Source organism: Drosophila nasuta, chromosome X (genome assembly GCF_023558535.2).
Source record: "Drosophila nasuta strain 15112-1781.00 chromosome X, ASM2355853v1, whole genome shotgun sequence".
In the NCBI taxonomy this organism is placed as follows: Eukaryota; Metazoa; Arthropoda; class Insecta; order Diptera; family Drosophilidae; genus Drosophila; species Drosophila nasuta.
This window is the reverse complement of record NC_083459.1, coordinates 15,896,464-15,910,172: the sequence shown is the minus strand read 5'-3', so window position 1 is coordinate 15,910,172 and position 13,709 is coordinate 15,896,464. Positions and strand designations below refer to the sequence as shown.

Here is a 13,709-nt window from a genome sequence, read left to right as displayed (position 1 = left end):
TTTGGCAAATGCCACGCATCGTTTAGAACAAGCGTATTACAAGGAGAGAGAATTTAGTCGAGAGTTGTCTGCCTAACACACACACACACACACACACACCACGCACACACACACGCACACCTCCTCTTATGCAACTTTAAGTCTTAAGTCTTGCCCCACCCCATACTGAGCCAATAATTTGGCCAATGACGTGCAATTATTTGGCCAGCCAAGTTCTAAGACAACAACAACAACAACAACTCCAACACACTCGGCAACTTGCCCCCAATTTAGATGGCAACTCGCATAGCTCGCGTGGCACGTAGCAAAGTTTGTCTGCTCTCCCAAGAATGCCAAGTTGTAGCTGACACTGACACAGACTAAGGCAGCAGCAGCAGCAGCAGTTGCAGCTGTAGTTGCAGTTGCAGTTGCAGCTGAAGTTCCACTTTTCTAGTTGAAGGCAAAGTCGAATGATTCATGGCCGCTGCAATTTAGCTGCCAACTCGCCAAAAGTACCGGAAACGCATTCATTTTCCGCATTTTTCACATCAATAATAAAGTGCCAGCAACCATCTCGACGCGTCGCGTCGCCTCGCCTTGCAACTTGCAACTGCCACAAGCGAAAGAGAGAACATTCAATAGAAGTCCGCACAGTCTGCAAGCCTAATTAAGTTTATAACATTTATGACTTGTTAGCTCGGCGCCAAAACAGTTGACTAACTAACTAACTAACCAACTCTGAGTAAAGTGAGCAAACTGAGCGAAACTCGGCAACTAACTGCTGCTGCTGCTACTGCTTCTGGAAACAGCTGCAACTTGGGCCCGGAACTCAACTGATTGCCATTTCTGATTGCCAACGTGTTCGCACTCTCTCTCTCTCTCTCACTCTATTTCAATTGGCCTGAAATATGATGAATACTCGCAATGAAAACTGAACTCATTTGATTAGCAATTGGCAAAAAGAAAAAGCAAATATTCTGAAATTTCTACTGCAAATGCATTTTTTACTTTACCTGTTCATAAACACAGCTCTACGGCTTAATCATCGAAACTGTGATATAGAAATGAGAGAAAAAAGTTGCGTACCTAAGCTCGACTAAGCCAAGTTAAAGTCTATTCATTTCACGCATCGTCTGTGTTGCCCAAAAAGATGTCATCCGCATTCTCATTCTCATTCTCATCGTCGTCTCGTCATCGTCCAGCGCGGCGTATTGAAGTCCTTTGCAGCCTGTGGAAACGATGACAGTTGCGTTTTTTCAGATTTATACGCAATTTTTTATGATTTACGAGGCGAGACGAAAGAGCTTCTCCACCGAAAAATAAAAGAACAGAGAAACAAAAACACAACAGAAGACACAAGACACAAGAAAGTCATTTGAGGTAATCTTTGGCAAATCAATTTGAAACTTAAGCGATGCTGATGCTTTCTTAACTCCTTCGCCTGCGACTAAACCTTTTCAACTTTCAATCTGGCTGCAGCCGAAGCAGCTGCGTAAAAGCTGAAGCAACACGCTCCACGCTCAACAATAAACCAGAACCTAGAACCCAGAACCCAGAACTCATTGTTTTGCCAGGGCAAGAGCGCTGCTGCTGATAAGGCGTCGAGCCAGTCAGCAATCCAAGTGGACAGACAGCTGACCCGGGCTGCTAACTGCCCGATAAGCACAATGCAATATGCCTCGTGGCTCTGGCTCTGGCTGTGGCTTTGGCTGTGGCTGTGGCTGCCTTTCATAGTACTTCCGAGTCGACTCCGTGTTTATGCAGGCGCTGTGGAACTTAACACTTTTGGCACTTTCTGCATTTACTCGTCCGAGAGCGAAGCCGTTAAGCGGCTTATGAGTGGACACGAAGCGGACCAGACGAGACGAAGCGAAGCGAAGCGAGTATAATGAAAACCCACTTACAGTTAATAACATTTAAATCAAAATTACAATTAACTCATTTACAATGCACTAATTATGCTATACGAATATTGTTTTTGAGTTAAGCGCCTTACTTTCGCTTTCGAGTAGCTGTGCAACATTTTATTTAATGTCATATTAAAAACAGGAAATGAGAAGCCGCATGATTAAACGCCCAAAATTGTTGCTATTCATAATCGCAAAAAGCGCATTTGCATTTACTTAGAATTTAACACTTGCTTATATCAGAACTGTACAAAAATTTTAGTTAATGCGATATTAAAAACAGGAAATCAGAAGCCAGCAGATGATTAAAGTACCCTAAGTTGTTGCTATTCATAATCTCAAAAAAGCGCATTTGCATTTACTTAGAATTTAACACTTGCTTATATCAGAACTGTACAAAAATTGTATGTAATGCGATATTAAAAACAGGAAATGAGAAGCCAGCAGATGATTAAAGTACCTAAAATTGTTGCTATTCATAATTTGCATTCACTCATAATTCAACGCTTGTTAATATCAGAATTGTACAACAATTTCAATAAACTTTTGCTTCAATAAAAATGCCAATTAAATTATAGCAAAAGTTTTAAATGAAAATTTAATAAATTTAAGAACGCTACTAAATAATATCACAATTCTACATAAATTTCCATTTTCTCAAAAATCTTAAATACAAATGAAATTAAGTTTTGTTCTCCACATTTGTTCAAATTTAATTGGAATTAATTTCATGTATGTAAATAAAGATTGCTGCTGATATTATATCAAAATTATAAAACAAATTCCAATAAACTGTTCACCAACATTTTCGTGTTAAATTTTTAAATGCGAATTAAAGATCTTTTTGCATTACACTTTTAGTCAATTTTAATTGTACTTTAATCTCCATTAATTGTGTTATTGGAAATGAAAGAAAGTTGCTGAATAATATTACAAAACTTTTGTCAAATTATAATCAATTTTTAAATGCCAATTTAAGCAAGTTTTGCTCTATACTTTTAGGCAAATTTAATTGTACTTTAATTTTTATTAATTTTGATATTAGTACCACATAAACAATAATAAAAACTCACTGAATAATATAACAATTGGACAACATTTTCAATAAACTTTTGACCAACATTTGCATGTTAAATTTTTAAATGCGAATTAAAGATGGTTTCGCACTACACTTTAATTAATATTATTTAATTGCGATATTAAAGAAACTTAAGTAAGGATTTTGATTGAAATTATCAGCGCAAGTAAATCATGCCACACTTCAAAAAAAATTCCCAACTGTTTAGCATACTCTTCATTATCAGATTGACATGTTTATTTGCATTCGTAGTTCGGTGATTAACAACAACAAAAAATAAGAAAAAAAATATATATAGTATGTATATATTTAAAACGTGCGAAGAACTAAGGCTAGAGGAAGAGCGAGGGTGGCAGCTGCAGTTGCCACCGAGCTGACTGATGCCCCAGCGCGGAGAGAGAGCGGCTCGCTCTCACGTGTCTCACGATTGATGCTCTGCTGGCAGTTGGTCTCTTTGCGGACATAGCGGAACATCGACTCGACAATGTTGCTGGGCGTGATGTTCTCGCACTTCTCCAGATGCCCCAGCACACACGTCTCGAAGTTATGCAGATCGAGGCACTTTTTGGAGTCTAGGACCAACTCGGGCAACTCCAGTTTCGTGACATTCAGCTCACTGGGCAGATAGTGACCGAAATTGGTCTGGAAGCAGTTGCCAATGTTATCCTTGTGCTCCTCAAAGCATTCGGGCCCCTGCTCGGCAATGAACAGGGCAATCTGATCGCCATTCCTGAAGCACACAAAGTCCAGCAGTTTGCCGACAATGCGCTTCATCATCGCATTGTGATTGCGCTCCTCGCGTGTCAAACACGGCAACAGCGCCGCATTGAAGTCGTTCAGGCACTGTGTCATATTCGGCAAACGCAGACAGTAGCGCTCGAAGACGACATCGAGATCACCTTTGGGCTTGGCATCCTCCACCTCGTCGAGCATGGCGGTGACATTCAGCAGCCCGGAGACGCATTGGAACAATTGACCCGCCGCCTGTTCGATATTTCCACTCAATTTGCCGGCATCGACTTGATTCGCAGGCAATCCGGAGTTGGCCTTCTCGCACTTTTGGCGCAGCAAACGCTGCAGATCGGCGACTGTCACATTCGAATTGCTGTAGCCAGCGGGCAGATATTGTGCGCCAAGCTCGTTCAAATCCTTGATGTTCGACGGATCCTTGGGGAACTGCAGTTGAGCCGCGCTCAGCGTGCTGAAGACCGCGATCAATAAAAATAACGCTAAAGAGCGACGTGTTTCGTTCAGCGTTGACTCCATGACTGGCGGAACGTGAGTGCATGTGCCTGGCAGATGTGTGTTAAGTCGGGTAGTACTATATCGACACAGCTACGAGAGACGAGAGACGAGCGACGAGCGACAGTCATCCTTATCTTATCACACTTTCATATACTGAGCTGACCCAATGCGGAGCAGCCGATTAACACACAGCGGTCAATGTACGAGATTATCGCCTTTCCAAGGCGCCCAGAGTCTCGCTGTGTGTTTGTGTGTGTGTTGAATTTGGCTACAACAAACAAACAATTAATCAAAGCAAACAAAAACTAAAAAAAAAATTGTTGAAGCATTTGCTGAGAGCTCAGACAAAGAGAGAGAGAGAGAGAGAAAGCGAGAAGACTTCATTTGAAGTTGCGGCTGAGTTCTCGCATAAATCCTTAAAGCGGAAATAGTTGCAACAGTCGAAAGAAACAGTCATAGTGGTAATAAATGTAAAGCATAAATATATAAATTAATAATTGTACAGTTTTTATAGTATAATATAATATAATATAAATAACATTTTGAACAAAACTTATCAACTTATTCATATAATTTCTATTGTGTTGTGATATTTTCATTTCGAACGCAAATATTTGTTCTTAAACAAAATGAAATGCATAACTCTGTACGGCTGATAAGCGTGTATTGTTTATTGAACTTGTCTGACCCAAAAAAAAAAAAGGAAATAAAAGTGTAACAATTGAGAATAGATGCAGTTGAAGGCAATTCAAGTCGAATAGAAACACACAACAAGCGATTGACCTCAGACTATGAACCCGATTAAGTCCAATATATGATAACAATCACACTGACACCTCACTCCCCCCTTCCCCCAGTGGCGAGATTGTGGCATTCAAATCGAGACTCTGCTCACATAATTTAACTGCGGCTGATTAGGTAATTAAGCGTTTAATCAGCTAGACATGTACGAATTTTGATAAGTTTCTGCCCTGCCATTGACACACTGTGCAGACCCCAAAAACGAAGGTGAAGTTTTGCTAGCAACAGCAACAGCTGCTGCTGCAACCAACAACGAAAAACAAAGCAAAACATGGCAGCAAAAACAAAACAGAAAAAAAAATGCTAACAATTTATCTTCGTTTGTAGCGGAAGTTGCAGCGCAATAAACAACACGGCAAACGGCAGAAGGCGTTCAGTACACAGTGCAGAGCACAGAAAAGGAGGCGTGGCTCGTGGAAACATAGGGTGCATTACACAAAGAATTTTTGGCTAGAAATAATACAGAAAATTACAGCTAACTGCGCCTCGAGACGCACCGCGCGCGGTGAGGAGGGAAAAGGAAAAGGAAAATGGGGAAACAAGGAACAGGAATGAAAACGGGAAGAAGTGAAATGAAGCGCATGAAAAGGATTCTAAAAAATGATGGCAATTAATTGTTGCTGCTGCTCTCTGTTCTTGATGTTGCTCCGAGTGGGAGTGGGAGTGGGAGTGGGAGTGGGAGTGGCAGCCACAGTATTAGGCAACGAAGGAGATGCAGCACAGCATGGAGCGAATGTAGACGCTTTAACTAGTTGCCAACAATTAGTGCGCTTGCATTTCACGGAAAGCGCAAATTTACATTTATCAAATGCTGAGACACCCATCGGATGCAAGTGTTGCAGCAACGGGTTGCAACAAGAGCTGGTTACCCAAAATAAAAATATATATTACTTGAAAACTCTTTTCCACAATTGATCAGACAAAAAAACTCTGCACAGCAACAGCTTAATAAAAACAATAATAAGTTTATTCTTATCACTACAAAATTACTATTATATATCATTAAATTAATGCATTCAAAATAAATTTATATTAGAAATATTCAAATAACGATATATATATTACTTGAAAACTCTTTTTTACAATTGATCAGACAAAAACTCTGCAAAACAACAGCTTAATAAAAAACAAAAATAATTTTATTATTATCACTACAAAATTACTATTATATATTATTAAATTAGAAAATCAATTTTTCAAATAAAATTACAAAGCAAAACTAAGCTAATCAAATAGACACTTGTCTTAAAATGATAAAGCATGTGTTTGACTTCGATAAGCTTTTATTGTTGTGTGCAGTCTCGCGATGCATTTGTAATAAATTCTAAATTTAACATCAAAATCGTAATCAAATTTAAAGAAATTATTGTGGGATCAAAACTAAAGTGTTTACAGAAATTGAAATCAGTATGCAGAAACAAAAGTTGTAAACATGTAAGAAAACAATGCCAAACCCAAACAGCCTCACTGAAGAAGACCTGCTGTCTTTTACAATAAGAAGAGAGTACTCGTATTCGTATTTGAATAAAGTTTATATACCCGGTAATTTGATTACGTTCAGATAAAAAGTATAAGTTATTTAAGAAATACTTTTGTATGCGTAAAAAATACCTACTTAATACAATCTAGTCTATTTTGCAATCTTTGGTATATTTTGAATATAATTTTTTTTAACACTATACTAACTGTAGCCTTTGGTATATTTTTAGTATTTTTGTGGTATATTAATTTGGTTTATATCAAAATTAATACCGCGTTTTCTTTCCTATTCAAAATAGTTAGCGAGTAATACTCTCACTCGACAGTTATGTTAGTTTCAAGACTATTGATAACTTTGTACAAAATAAAAAAGAAACCTCTACAAATTAATTGTGCTTCTTTTTATATCCGCTACTCATAGGGTAGAAGGGTATTATAACTTTGTGCCGACAATAAATCTATGTAACAGATAGAAGGAGGCATCTCCGACCCTATAAAGTATATATATTCTTGATCAGCGTCAACAGCCGAGACGATCTAGCCATGTCCGTCGGTCCGTCTGTCTGTCTGTCCGTATGAAACACTGGATCTCAGAGACTATAAAAGATAGAGCTATAATTTTTTTTTCGACAGCATTTGTTATGTTTGCACGCAAATCAAGTTTGTTTCAAATTTTCGCCACGCCCACTTCCGCCCCCCCAAATCAAAAAAGTCGAATAACAAGCGTAATTTTAAAGCTAGAGTTACGAATTTCGGTATATACAATAATAACTATAGTAGTTATGATTCCAAAAAATTTGGATCAGGTAAAAATTGTGGAAGTTATTAAGGAAATACTTTTGTATGGGCAAAAACGCCTACTTACTGGTGGTCTTAGTTGTTTTGGCCGACAATCTGGTATATTGTGCCGTCTATGGTATATTTTGAATGCGGTACTATATCAATATACCAAGTATACTATTTGGTATATTTTTAGTATTTTTGCAGTATATTTGGTATATTTTGAGAAAATACCGCAAAATATATTTATTTTATTCAAAATGGGTAGCGGGTATCTCACAATTGAGTACACTCGACTGTAGGTTGTTAGTATTTTTGTGGTATATTAATTTGGTTTATATCAAAATTAGTACCGCGTTTTCTTTCCTATTCAAAATAGATAGCGAGTAATACTCTCACTCGACAGTTATGTTAGTTTCAAGACTATTGATAACTTTGTACAAAATAAAAAAGAAACCTCTACAAATTAATTGTGTTTCTTTTTAGTAATGAAATAAAATCGTAACGGCCAAGTAATTATCCTACAGTAAGTAAATTAATACAAGAAAAAAAGATATATAAACTGTGGGCTTGATGTGTTTTTGTGGCGTGGGCGCCACACGTACTTTAGCCTGGGTAATGTCATAATTTTAATGCTCAACTTGCAGCATAATTGGCAGCAGCATGAAGCATGAAGTTTTGCCAGCTCCCTCTTGGCCATTGCCCCAACAAACGGTTATTTCGGAAGTGCGGCCAACTAATTGCAGCTGCCAATAAATTGCAACTGTTTAGCAGCACTTGCAGTTGCAGTTGCAGTCGACTGCACAGCGACTGCGACGCCGACGTCGCCATTTGCCAATTGCTTTTTCAACGTTTCCGTTTCCGTTTTTGCTGTGTGCGTGTGATGCTATTTAGACGTTGTTGATGTCGATGTCGATGACGATGAGGATGCTGATGATGATCATTTGCCAAATGAGCTTGTTGTATTGTTGAGCATGTGTGTGTGTATGTATGTGTGTGCTTAGTAAATGTAACCGTGTATGTGTATATCTGTGTTCACTTCAATGCAAATATTTCATTTTCATAATCAGAATGCTGCATGAGCGACAAATTGAGGCGTGTGCAGGGAAGCGAGCCCATTATACACACACACATACACGTGTGTATATTCGCGAATGATTGTGTGTGTGTGTGTGTGTGCATTGTAAATTACACACAGATATACATGCACTTGCTTGCATATAGAGAGGCTCTTTAAACATTGATTCGCAAGGTCTGTGGCTTAACAACAAAAGCACAAACTGTGCGCAATTAATTAACTACAATTATGTATAAACTTGCCACACACACTCAAATACGGACACACAACTTGCAAGTCCTTTGATGTATTTAATCGGTAGCAATTCCATATTTTTGATTCTCTCTCTCTCTCTCTCTCTTTCTGGCTCTGTTGACGACAATTAAATTTAATATTCAATGTTATAGCCGTTACACTTTGTGTGTTTGATGATCATCGTATGGATGATTAGACCAAATTCATTCAGCCAAACGTCTGACTCAATGACTGTCGAACTCACTTACTATTGGTCCAATGCAATGGAGAGAACTCCTTTGACGATACCCTTATCGTTTGGTTCGAAATGACAGCTGGAACAGCTGAAATCCATTAAGGAGCGCATTGCAATTAAATTGAATGCAAACCGCAAACACAAATTCCAAATAGCAAATGGCAAATGGCAAATGGTAAATGCGGCAAATGGATTGAAAATTTGTTTGGCTATCCGCAACCAATTGTCGCATGTGTAGACAAAAAAAAAAAAAAATAACGAAACGTTGGCATTTTGCACAAGGGGCTTAATAGATGGGGGCACAGAAGAGTCTGTGGTTTGGTTGAGTTGCTGTTGCAGTTGTCGTCGGAGTTGAACTTGGAGTTGTTGTTGTCGTTGTTGTTGTTGTTGTTGTTGCATTGGCAGTCGCAGCTGCAATTGCTGGTTTCTACACATGCAAAAAAGTGCAATAACTAAAACCAAAACCGCAACAAACTTTTTACCACTAGAAAAGAATTTATTCGCATGGACTACAATGACTAAGTGATGTTCTATAGATAACAGAAAATCGTTAGTTAGATACAAAATGGAAATATTCTCTTAACCAAAACTGGCTTGACAAATTCATAAAGAGTATCTGCCGCTCAAAAAGAAATGCAAATGTTTAACACAAACTGAGAGCGAGAGTTAACAGCACACATTCAACTTGATTGGTTTGTGTATGTGTGTGTTTGTGTGTGGCCCCGGTGCATTGTGTTCACGATGCTTGAGTGCGCGTGACACGAAAAGGGATCAAAATCAGAATCAATAAACTGACGAACATTGTGTCAAAAGATAGTCAACCAGTCAGTCGGCAGCACCCGCAACTATGAAAAACAATTGCATTTCACTATCCGGCTGACAAACTGTCTGACAGTCTGACTAGCAGTCGGACGGACAGCAGACAGACGGACGGACAGCAACTTGAAAATACTCGCAATACAAGAGAGGAGAGGCAAAGTGTTTCACGTTCACGTTCACGTCCACGCTTCATGTCCTTGTCCGTGCTCGTGTTCATGTCCGTGTCCATGTCGTCGTCGTCCTCGTCGTCGTGTCGCAATGTGAATGCAGCTTGCAACAATGGCAACACAATGGCAGCGCATGTGTCAAATGCCATACAACTTGATATCTGTCAAATTGCATGGATTTTTCGCTGATGCAGTTTCCCAACAGCAACCAACAACAACAGCAGCAACAAAAAGGGAATCGGCAACAACAACAAGAATAGTAGCTGCAAAAAAAAAAAGAAAAACCGAAAACAAAAGCAATAACAATGCGGCAGTCAATGGCAATCATTATATCGACGCCATCGTCATCGTCATCGTCGTCGTCACTTTGATGTCGGACCATGGACAACATTTCTGTGTCGCCACCGGCTGATCATCATCATGGTGGTGGCAGTAAGCACATTGAATCAGTTGCTTACACAATGTTTACAATTTGGCGACCCGTCGATAGGTGTCAAGCACAAACACATTGACCCAATCGATGATTATGATGGTGACTCTCATGTTGTGTTCGCCATGTTTGTTTGCCGCCTGTTGTTGTTGTCGTTGTCGTTGATGTCGTTCCACTCGCTGCTGTCATTGCTCCACTTCCCCACTTCTCCACTTCTGCTGTCCGCTGCTGCAATTGGGTGCGGCATACACAAGCATTTAGCTCAAACAGCTCGTGTTGTGCTCTGCTCCATCAACATTGATTTGAGTTCTCATCACAGCCGGCAGCCTCCAGCTAGCGCCCCCAAAAGTATGCAACACAAATGACACAAGCACTGTTTTGGCTTTGAAGTGACCCGACGAATAACCACAACAACAGCAACAACAAGAACAATAACAGCAACTCATTGAGCAGATCACTTTTAGCCGAAGAATTTCATACACCTATTTTCATAGCCAAAATTCAAATCAGAACACACGCACACAAAGCGTAAAGCATAGCAACTTTGTTTATTTGAATTTGCATTCAAAACGAAAAAAAAGTAAATTTAAAGCATTTGAAATATGACCTGAAAGGAAAAAAAAGGCAAACGTTTCAAAGCTAAAATGTGCTGTTTACTCTTCAAAGCAAATTGATTGATTGACACCATAAATTGAAATAAGCATTAAAAACACAATATTGTTAAATATGGAAACTTGTTGTTTGAAAATTGAAATGCTGAAAGTATTATTTAAATATTTTTGAAGTACAAATATCAACAGCAAATTAGAAGGCACATAAATTCGAAACTATATCTCTGTATTAAGTCAATTTTTGTTAAATTACTATTACAAAAGCTTAAAGAATTTATTTCTCGACGTTTTAATGCCCGTCAAGTTCTATAATCGAAAGTTGGGTCGTCAAACTAAGCTCAACTCGATAGCATTAACAAATGCATTGTGTAGCAGTAGTTTGATCATATCGCACACTCACAGTGAGCAAATGTTGTTTGATTTTTGAGGGTCATAAATCAAGTATTGTGGTGTGTTTCGTTTGGCATTGTATTGAAAGTGAACATGAAACATTTTGTACCCATTTCAATGCCAATCGTTTGACTGCTGGCCGCACAGATAAAGTCAAATTATATGTGCGTTTTATAGCTATAGTCATAGCCATAGCCATAGAGGTAGCCCCAAAAAATCAGTCAGTTGTGAATTGAAACGTTAAGAGAACCCTGAAACAGGTTGTCTTTTTATGGCTCACAGGAATCGCAAGAGCTCAGCGCATTGACAGTGGATGGTTTCGTTGTACTACTTTTTGTAAAGGTACGAAAATATTCCTCTGAATATATGTTTCTGTGTGTGTGGGTGTGTATGGATTCTGACATCAAAGAAATATGCGAATGAATTCTCGTGTTTGTGCATTACACTACTCACTGTCGATATTCACAACGCATTCAGCACTCACATCATGGAGAGGATTATAAAATAATGTGCATAAGTTCATAATAGTTCCACTTACTAAGCATACCAAAGGCTGACAAATTGCATTTTCTACTCGTATGTATGTTTTTTTCGTAATTGAATTTCAATTCAAATGTAATTTGAAATATGCCAATTAGAGCTGGAATCAATTTGCATGAGAGACAAGCAAACAAATTGTTTGCAAAGCTTGAGAATGTTGCCAGCGTTATCTGCAAATTAAAACAAATTTAATTCAATTAATGGCCATCGACTTGTTAGTTGGCAATAAATCAAGTAATGAACATTTGATTCCAACTTAATTGCACTCTCAACTGAATTGTGAAAAGGAGTATATGATAGTCAAGCACATGGTTGCTGGGTTATGCCTCTGTTTTTTTCTGCGATACTCTCTGGAGTTTTTCATGTTGATTGGGTTTGAATACTCGTTCGACCTAGACGACGATGGATGCATGTGTGTGTGTGGGCCACGAGCCAGCGAGCTATTCATCGGCTTTTCTTTTTGGGTTTTGTTCGAAATTCAATGAATTTGAGGAATACACAAATCTGAAGAGCGAAGTCAGCTGCGTCTTTGACACAGTCAGGCAAAATAGACAAACAAGCAAACAGAAGCCAACAGCGGGGCGGTGCAGTGAGGAGAGAAATGTATGGTATGCCAAGCATTGCTGCTACATCTATGTATGTAGTATATGTATGGGCAGCCCTCTGAGTCGTAGTACAAACATGTTTGCATTTCAAATTCAAGCGCGCACAGTTCTTTTCATTTTATCCAAGCCTGCTATACGAAATTGCATGGGCACACACACACACACACATACACACTCAGAGAGAGTGAGATAGATGTATGCGCATATTGAGAGCAAAGAGGTAAAGAGACTGGCAGCGGATACCCGTCGAGTGACTATGTGACTGAGTGACTGACTCGCTGAGTGTCTGGCACAGCCTGCCATCATGTTTGCTCCTGTAAATTGAGCACAACCCACACCAGCAGTCTTTGCTGTGCGGATGGCGGATGGCGGGTGACGTGAGTTTATTAACGTTTGGTTTGGTATCCAGCCAGCATTTTTGACTCGACTCAATGACAGCAAACATTTACATTCTGCATGTTGTCAACGCCAAAATTCTCTCTGCCCACCTTTTTCGCTTTCGCTTTGCCCTTTCACTTTCGCATTGTGGTTCTCAAATTTGATTTGCTTGCCAACATTTTCTATTGTTACATTTGCATCTTTTCCCAAATTTTTCTTTCTTCCGTTCCCCATTTTTGCGCTGCCTGTCAATTGATAAGATTGTGTTTTTAAGCCGCTCTCGACCATAATCTAGCCAATATTTATTCAAGATTCAGTCAAGCGGCAAGCTAAGCTAATCCCATCAACAATAACAACTTTGTAATCAAAAACAAGTTTTAAATGAAATTTTCATTGCCACTGAATCAGAACATCAATCAATTTTGCAGTGCAGACTTTTAGGGTGCAAAATAAACTGATTCATTTTTGTGGAATGGTAGTGAAACCCAGCTGAAGCGAAGCTAAGCTTACTGAACACAAAAAAAATATTTTTATATTGTGCATACTTTTAGAGTGTAAAATATACTGATCCACATTCGAGTGTAAAACACAGTTGAAGCGACGCAACAAACCATTTATCAAAGCTAAGCTTACCGAACACAAAACTGTATGGATCAAGTCTTAGCACAGTGTACCCTAAACTGTTGCTGCTGATTAGCGTGAAGCGAAGTTAGAAACCATTCATCAAAGTTAAGCTTAGCGAACACAAAACTGTATGAACCCATCTTAGCACAGTAAACATAAAACTGTTGCTGGTGACTCATTACTTTTTAGTTATCAATTAATTGTTCATTTTTGTATTTTTTGTATTGTATTTTTCATGCATGACACGTATGGCACATATTTTAATTATCATACTAATTCATTTAATTGCAGGCAAGTAGTAAGAACAATGCATTTTTAACTGTGCAGCT

At 38.8% G+C, this 13,709-nt stretch overlaps 1 protein-coding gene across 1 annotated transcript; it reads right to left on the bottom strand.

The window, feature by feature from the left end:
- Positions 1 to 3,179: 3,179 nt before the first annotated feature.
- LOC132796689 (27 kDa glycoprotein) lies at positions 3,180 to 4,258 on the bottom strand. The gene has a single exon (XM_060807943.1). The coding sequence runs from the start codon at positions 4,228 to 4,230 to the stop codon at positions 3,274 to 3,276; it is 957 nt and encodes a 318-aa protein (XP_060663926.1). The 5' UTR covers positions 4,231 to 4,258; the 3' UTR covers positions 3,180 to 3,273.
- Positions 4,259 to 13,709: the final 9,451 nt, after the last annotated feature.